The sequence below is a fragment of the Cajanus cajan genome, chromosome 1 (assembly GCF_000230855.2).
Source record: "Cajanus cajan strain Asha chromosome 1, NIPB_CcT2T_4, whole genome shotgun sequence".
Classification (NCBI taxonomy): Eukaryota; Viridiplantae; Streptophyta; class Magnoliopsida; order Fabales; family Fabaceae; genus Cajanus; species Cajanus cajan.
In genome coordinates this window covers 15,230,549-15,239,359 of record NC_138517.1, presented here as the reverse complement: position 1 = coordinate 15,239,359, position 8,811 = coordinate 15,230,549, and the positions used below count along the sequence as shown (strand labels likewise).

At 43.1% G+C, this 8,811-nt stretch overlaps 1 protein-coding gene and 1 long non-coding RNA gene across 2 annotated transcripts; one reads left to right on the top strand and one right to left on the bottom strand.

Moving 5' to 3' along the window:
- The first annotated feature begins 425 nt into the window (after window positions 1-425).
- LOC145958423 (uncharacterized) lies at window positions 426-1,980 on the top strand. Its single transcript, XR_014434196.1, has 2 exons — window positions 426-850; window positions 1,770-1,980. It is a non-coding gene; the product is annotated as an uncharacterized LOC145958423 (long non-coding RNA).
- Window positions 1,981-2,324: 344 nt separating this feature from the next.
- LOC145949553 (uncharacterized) lies at window positions 2,325-8,556 on the bottom strand. Its single transcript, XM_083059685.1, has 9 exons — window positions 8,369-8,556; window positions 7,871-8,260; window positions 7,693-7,751; window positions 7,331-7,578; window positions 7,073-7,216; window positions 6,256-6,331; window positions 6,070-6,120; window positions 5,222-5,345; window positions 2,325-2,409 (listed from the first exon to the last, which is right to left on the bottom strand). The coding sequence occupies exons 1-9, from the start codon at window positions 8,554-8,556 to the stop codon at window positions 2,325-2,327; spliced, it is 1,365 nt and encodes a 454-aa protein (XP_082915811.1).
- Between the last annotated feature and the right edge of the window lie 255 nt (window positions 8,557-8,811).

Genomic DNA, 8,811 nt, shown 5'->3' with positions numbered 1-8,811 from the left:
TTATTATTACATAGTATTTGGTCATAATTTGAGGATTATCTTTTATTTCAATTGTAGCTAATTTACACTCCATTTATGATTAATTGTAGGTTTTAGAAAGATAGGTGTGTTAATGGACTTAATTAAATAGTTGAAAAACTTTCTTTTTGTTAAAATCGTTTTCGCAGGGCTGACTGGCAAGCCTCGGTTTTTGGGGCATAACTCGGTCTGTGGTTGTCCAAATGATGCAAACTTTGTATCAATGGAAAGCTAAGAGAAAATAGTATAACTGTTATGAATAAACCATTTTCAAATTCCTTTATCTACCATGTTAAATATTCTAAACACCGCAACAGCTTTGACTCACGCTGGCAGCCTGACTCCTATTCACTACAACGGTCATATCTGGAGTTATACGCATCCTTTTTCGGTGATTCCAAAACGACTGAAAAGATAACAGCCACGGCTAAAACTTTCATGAAGACCACCTGACCAAATTCTGCCATCTAGAAGGTCTAAATCATCGTTCTTAAGAACGTGTCCACTAAATCATCCACCAGCACCACTAACTCATCCAATAACTCCACTAATTCTTCTACCAACTCCACCAACTCCACTAATTCATTTCATATTACTCCACTAAGCCCATTTTACTTATATTTTAATGTGTTATGAAGGCTATAAATAGCTCTTCACTTCTCCATTGCAAACCATCCCTCAATTCTCATTCTCTCTTCTCTTCTACTCTCTCTCATTTCCTCTTCTTCTCTTTGAAGACCAAGAGGAATCCATAGGAGGAAGCTCTGGTCTATTTACAGTTCTGGTCCCTATCTAAGAAGAGAAGGTTCTGCTCAAGTTACTATTCATCCAGGTACGGGGGAAAAGGGGATTATTTATATGTAGAGTACATGAGGGAATTGGGTAGAGGAAGAATTTCTTAGGATTATGATTTTATAATTATTTTATTTGAAGAATCATTAGTTCTATTGAAATTATGTGTTGAGGTCTATAGATATGCCAAATTGTAGGAATAATGATCTGGGAAGAAAGAAGAAATCATAAATGCTGTGAACTAGAATTTGGAATAATTATAAATTTTACTGTTATATTAAATTGATTATCTTATTGATTATTATAATTTATTATTGCTATATTACTCGTTAAGAATGGATGATCTTGATATGAATTGCTTAAGGGGTGTGTAAACCCTCATTTTGTTGGGCTTATCTGTTGTGTATGTGATGTGTATGTGATGTGGAATTATGTACGTGATGTGAATTTGAGTTATGAAATGAGAAGTGGGGAATGTGATTGAGATGTGAATGAGATGTGATTATGGTACTGATGACCAGGGGTGAGCACGACCCTAAGCTGATGGGTAGCGTGACCTTGGCACAGTATTATGTCAGGGGTGAGCACGGCCCTAGGCTACTAAAAAGGGTAGCGTGACCTTGGCACAGTGTTATGTCAGGGGTGAGCACGGCCCTAGGTTGGAAAAAGGGTAGCGTGACCTTGACATAGTGAAATTTGTGTGGATTATGAATGAATTGTAATGTTCAAGTGGATTGTGATGGATTGATGTAATTGTGAATTGAGATGTGAATATGATGAATGGTTGATAAATTATGATACACACACACACACACACACATATATATATATATATAGATAAATGCTTATGAATATTTTATTAAATAATGAGTTATTATGAGATTATATTGTGATGTGTTTGTATGTACTTTGCATATAGATATTTTCTTTTCTCACCGTATAAACTGTGGATATTTTAGGAGAAGAAGATCCAGCTACGAGTGGCATCTAGGATGCCAACAGTTAAAATTCTGGGAATGCTCTGATAGTGTGACATCGGGGCAGAGGATTTCTAGGATGAAATATTTATGTGTATTTGGCACTGTAATATTGTTTTGAAAACAATTTGTAAAACTCTTGTGTTTTATGTTTTATATCTCTATTAATGTGATTGTCGAATTTTTATGTGAACCCTTTTACCAACTTAGAAAATTTAACCTTCTTAAATGTATTATAATTTTTTTTTTATATATGTGTTGGGGTAGTAAGGGTGTCACACCCAGCGTGGGGAAGGCAGAGACCTCCCTTGGTCTCGCACCCAACGCAATTCAAATTGCGCCCAGCACCCTCAAGGCAGAGACTCCCAAGGAGTCTCACGCCCAGCGCGACAAGGGTCGCACTCAGTGCAAAATCAAAAAGCTCAAAATAGGTTCAACTGGTATCGTGCCCAGCTCGGTCCTAGTCACGCCCAACGCGGACCAACCAGAGACCCACATTCTCAAGCGCGCCCGGCGGGCATGGCTAAATGGAGTCCCCTAGTGGCCACATGCCCGGCGCGAAGAACGGCGCTCAGCGCGAAGCTCAGCAACAACTTCACCAAGTTCGAAAGTTTGCCCAAACCTGCAAAAACCCACAGAAAATCTACATGCAAACAGTTCAAAGTACCACATTTTCGTCCAGCAGCTCAAAAATACCACCTTTTTGTACATGCAATCACGAATCAAGAATTTCCCCAAAAATTTTTGAAAACTCTAAAAAACCCCCAAACGAAAATCTTGGAAAAATCACAACCACAACTTCTCAATTCTCAGTAAACAAATGAGTTTTTCCACTCATCTTTAGCCAAATCACAGCAAAATCTAACTTCCTTTACCTCGGTTCAAGGATTCCGAGCCTCGGGACCGCGGAGAACAAAAGAGAAGACGAAGAAGGGCTTGAATGAACTACAAAGGAGAAGAGAGAAGTCCGACACCAGCTAGCAATCAAAATTTACTCAGCCCCACTACCTTGTAACAGCCACAAGAAAGATCCAAGGGAGAAGAGTGAAAAAAAATTGAGAGTGAGACGAGAGTGGGTAAAAAGAAATGAGAGTTAGAGTGAATTAGTGGGTGAGGGTGAAAATGGGAAAAAGAAAGGTGGGGGTCTCACAACCTCCCCAACAACAAGAGTTTTCGTCCCCGAAAATAGACTTACTTGGGAAAAGAAAAGGGTACCGCTCCCTGCATTGCTGCTCCACCTCCCAAGTAGCCTCACCAATAACTGCATCCCACAACACTTTCACCAGAGCAATGGACTTGCCCCTCAGCTCCTTCAGCTTATGATCCACTACAGCTACCGGTAACTTCTCAAAAGTCAGGTTCTCCTTCACTTGCACATCATCCAGCTCCACCACATGACTCAGGTCATGAACATACTTCCTCAGCTGGGATACATGAAATACATCGTGTAGGTTTGATAGAGATGGTGGCAAAGCCAACCGATAAGAAACCGGACCCACACGCTGTATGATCTGATAAGGACCCGCAAACCTCGGTGTCAACTTCCTTGCCTTCAACACTCTACCCACACCAGATGTCGGAGTCACCTTCAGAAACACATGCTCCCCTTCGGCAAACTCCAAAGGCTTACGCCTTTTATCAGCATATGATTTCTGCCTACTCTAAGCAGTCTTCATTCTCTCCTGAATCAACTTCACCTTCTCAGTAGTCTGTAGGATCAGCTCCGGTCCCACAATCACTGACTCACCATCTTGATACCAGCATAGAGGAGTCCTACATCTCCTGCCATACAAGGCTTCAAACGACGCCATCCCAATGCTAGTGATCGAAGTCGTATCCGGTCAAATAAAAACAATTAAATGTAGTACTAGGAAGTTGTCCTAGGTCATCTCTCAAGGACCATTTTTATCTGCCAAAGGCTTAAACACACCAAATGGGGGGGGAAATTTGGTTGTTCAGATTTAAGTTTATAACACAATAAAATGTAGATAACACAACAAGTAAAATAGATTGGCTTCTTGTTTGGATTGTAACTCTCTTATCCTTGGTTCACAATAAGATTGCTCTATTAACCACTTAATCCTTGTTCCATCCGAGTTAACCAACTAAGCGAAGATTAACTCAAGATTTCCCTACACGAATTAAGCAAACGTATACAACATCAACCTCTTCACAGATTAAGCAACTGTGTCATTAAGCATAGCCCATTAAGCATGGACATACTGATATAGAGGTTAAATGAAGAAGAACAAAGTAGAACAGAGACATACAAACATACACAACCTCAAACAGAGATTACAATCCATAACAAGAAACCAACCCAAAGGTTTTAGCCTTCCATTAAAATAGAAATGAAATGAAAATGCAAGGAAAATGAAAATGCATTAAATCAAGTTAAAGAGTATTACAACCTAGCCTTCCATGGAGGAGGCAAAGAACAGAACTAAAATGCATACAAAAGGAGAAGACAATAAAACATAAATTGCAACTACAAGAGAGAAAATAAACTTAAAGAAAACAAAGAGAAGGGAGGTAGAAGAACACCCAAGAGTAACTTATTTGAAGGTGTATTGAGGGGTGTCTTACAATGGGAGAGTGAAGGCCTATTTATAGCCTTCATATAACACATAAGAAATATAAAATAATGGAAAAAGCTTAGACAAAACGAAATGGGAGAGTTGGTGGGATGAGTTGGTGGGATGAGTTGGATTCCATATTCTTTTCCGCACCGAGTTGTTGTCCACCGAATTAGACCTTCTAGATGATCGAATTGGCCGACGGCGCCTTCTGCAAATATTTAGGTCTTTGTCTTAGCTTTCCCGGGCCACCGAGTTTACTCCAATTGGATCACCACAGCCCACGTTATGCCCTGAAAACCGAGACATGTTCATCAGCCCAAAAACAGCGAGAATTTAGAATAATAATTCTCAACTTTCCAATTTAGCCCAACAACACACATATCTATCTAAATCCTATAATTAACCATGAATGGAATGTAAAATAGATAAATTGAAGGAAAATATACATATCAAATTATGATTTATCAGCTAGCATGAAAGCTGTTATTGTAAGTAAACTCCATCAGCGCTAGGACCTCCTCCCAGCTACCCAAGTGGTCTAACACGCAAGCCCTTAGCAAATCCTCCAAGGACTGGATAATCCTCTCTGACTGACCATCCATCTGCGGATGATAAGCAGAACTCAGCTTCAGCTTCGTGCCTAGAGTTTGGTGTAGACTCTGCCAAAATCTAGAAGTGAACCTCGGATCTCGGTCTGAAATAATACTGGAAGGCACCCTGTGCAACCATACTATTTCCCTCACATAAAACTGTGTCAGCTTCTCCAAGGACCACTTGATGTTGACAAGCAAGAAGTGCGCACACTTGGTCAACCGATCAACAATCACCCAGATAGCATCACTATTCCTAGCTGACCTAGGTAACCCCATAATGAAATCCATAGTAATGTTATCCCACTTCCATTCTGGAATCTCTATCTGCTGCATCAACCCACTCGGCTTCTGATGCTCCACCTTCGCCTTTTGATAGATCAGACAGGCTGCCACATACTCAGCTATCTATCTCTTCATACCAAACCACCAAAAAGTGTTCTTGAGGTCTTGGTACATCTTAGTCATACTCGGATGTATACTAAGTCTGCTCTTGTGGCCTTCCTCCAACACAACTCTCTTCAGTCAGCATCCTGAGGTAGGCAAATTCTTCCCTTGAACCTCAAGATTCCATCTCCGCCCAGCTCAAAACCAACAGCCTTCTCAGTTCCCAGCAAACCAAGAAGCTTCACCAGCTCAACGTCCTGTAACTGCTTGAGTCCAACCTGCCTCAAGAACTCACTAGTTATGGTAATCGCCCCACAACTAATGTGATCCTGAGCTAACTCCACATAGAGATTCAAATCTCTGAACTTCTCCACCAGCTCCAGCTCTTTCACCATCATACTAGACATGTGGATGGATTTCCTACTCAGCGCGTCTACCACAACATTGGCCTTACCAGGATGGTACATCAACTGGAAATCATAGTCCTTCAGAAACTCCATCCACCGTCTCTGCCTCATGTTCAGCTCCTTCTGATCAAACAGATACTTCAGACTCTTGTGATCACTAAAGACGCTGAACCGAGCACCATACAAATAATGTCTCCATATCTTCAAAGCAAACACCATAGCTGCTAACTCCAAGTCATGAGTGGGATAGTTCCTCTCATGATTCTTCAGTTGCCTTGAAGCATATGCCACCACTCTCCTGTTTTGCATCAACACACACCCCAGCCCTGGTGAGAAGCATCATTGTACACGTCAAAGGGTTCACCAGAATCTGGTAACACCAGCACAGGAGAAGTAGTCAACCTTCTCTTCAACTCCTCAAAACTCTGCTCACAGGCGTCTGTCCAGATGAACGGCTGCTCCTTCCTCGTCAGTTGGGTCAGAGGCGCTACTATCTTAGAGAAACCTTCAATGAACCTTCGACAGTAACCCGCTAAACCCACAAAGCTTCGAATATTTGTGACAGTCCTTGGACGCTCCCACTGCAATACCGACTCCACTTTAGCCGGATCAACAGCAATCCCCTCAGCTGAGATCACATGTCCCAAGAACTTCACCTCATCCAACCAGAACTCACATTTTGAAAGCTTAGCATACAGCTGCTTCGCCTTCAAAATCTCCAGCACTGTCCTCAAGTGCTCTCCATGCTCCTCCCAGGTCCTTGAATAAATCAAAATGTCATCAATGAACACTACAACAAACTTATCCAAGAACGGCCGGAAGATCCTGTTCATGTAATCCATGAACACTGCAGGGGCGTTGGTCACACCGAACGGCATCACAACATATTCATAGTGACCATACCTAGTCCTGAAAGTAGTCTTCGGTATGTCACCCTCCTTCACCCTAATCTGGTGATAGCCTGACCTCAAGTCAATCTTAGAAAACATCGATGCTCCCCTCAGTTGATCCATTAAGTCATCTATCCGGGGAAGTGGATATTTGTTCTTAATGGTCAACTTATTCAACTTCTAGTAATCAACACACAATCGACTACCTCCATCCTTCTTCTTCACCAACAACACCGGAGCACCCCACGGCGAAACACTCGGCCGCACCAACTGCTTTTCCAACAAGTCCTCTAACTGACCCTTCAGCTCAACCAATTCAGCAGGAGCCATCCTATAGGGAGCCATCGACACTGGCCCCGCACCTGGAACCAAGTTAATGCTGAACTCCATCTCCCTAACAGGAGGCAACCCAGGCACCTCATCAGGGAACACCTCAGCAAAATCTCGCACCACGTCGATCTCTATGATGACTCTCTCAGTCTCCACACTCACAGTAGCAAGCAGAAGGCAACACTCTACTCCATCCCTCAGCATTGATTCAGCTTGGCCAGCTGAAATCAACAACTCATCCTCCTCCTGAGGAAAGATCAACCGTCTATTGGCATAATCTATAAGGATGCGATTGGTAGACAACCAATCCATCCCCAAGATTATGTCAATATCCACCAAAGCTAAACAAATCAAGTTCACCTTATACTTCTTCCCATTTACAACAATGGGGCAGCCAACACACAGCTCAGAAGCAACTACTGAAGCAGAAGCGGGCGTCGACACTAGCAGTCTCAACCCCAAGTCATACACAGACACACCCAGCATAGCAGCACAAGTATAGGAAATAAATGAATGGGAAGCCCCAAAGTCAAACAAAAACATCACATCCTTAAAAGCGGCCTTGCCCTTCCCCTTCACAAGATCAGAAGAAGTCGAAGCCTCGACACCTGTCAAAGCAAATACACTACCAGTTGTAGTGGGCCTGTCACCCCTCTAAGTATCTGCTCTCTGCACACTACTCCTCTGAGTATCAGCTCTCTGCAAATCACTTCTCTAAGTACCCCTCTCTAGTCTATTCCTGGTGGGGCAGTTGAAAGACACATGGCCCATCTGCTGACACCTGAAACATCGACTCACAGTGTGCGGACAATCCCTGATTACATGGGGCCCACCACACCTGTAACATCTAAGGGCAGCACCTCCACCATGTCCCCTCCTCTAGTAGCCTCAGCAGGTTACCTAATGACAGGACCCCCTTGCTGTGGTTGGGGCCTATCATACGGTTTCCTCTGACTTCCACCTCCCTTCTTGGACCCAGCTGGTCCCTCATCAACTATAGTCACATGGTTACTTCCTTCTAATCTCTCCACAATCTTCGCCTTCTCCACTAAGGTCGGAAACTCGGTGATGGCCATAGGCACCACCACCCTCTTCAACTCATATTTCAGACCCTCAACAAACTTCCGGCATTTCCAGGCCTCGGCTATACCTTGCGAATAGAAACGAGCCAGGTGCTCGAATCTCATCGCATACTTAGAAACTGTCATCCCTCCTTGGTGTAATCGCATGAACTCAACTTCCTTGGCATGCCTCACACTCTCAGGGAAATACTTCTCCAAGAATACCCTCCTGAAGCATTCCTAGTCAACAACCACTCCTCTAGCGGTCAGCATGTGATGGTTACCCCTCCACCAATGCTCGGCCTCTCCAACAAGCATATACACAGCATATGCCAACCTCTTCTCTAGGGAACATCCCAGAAAAGCAAAGATCTTCTCCAACTCACATATCCAGCGGTCAGCTACCTCTAGATCTGTATCTCCCGTGAACTGTGGAGGATGGCATTTCCGGAACTCAGCTAGATCCTGGCTCTCTTGTGACCCCGTGGGCCTTGCTACACCAACAGCAGCTCTATCAGCCTTCATCCTAGCAAAATAGGCATTTTGTTGTTGCATAGCCATAGCCATCATCTCCATGGCTCAGGCTATCTGCTTGTTGGTTCTAGTCATTGTCTACAAAAGTAACAACATCTTTAGTATACAATAACTAAACCAAACCACAATCAACAACACATCAAAACATCACAACAATCAGCACAGCAAACAACACAACAAGACAGCACAACACAGAGCTCAGCACAACAAAGCCTAAAGGAACCACCCCCATAGAGGGTCCACTAG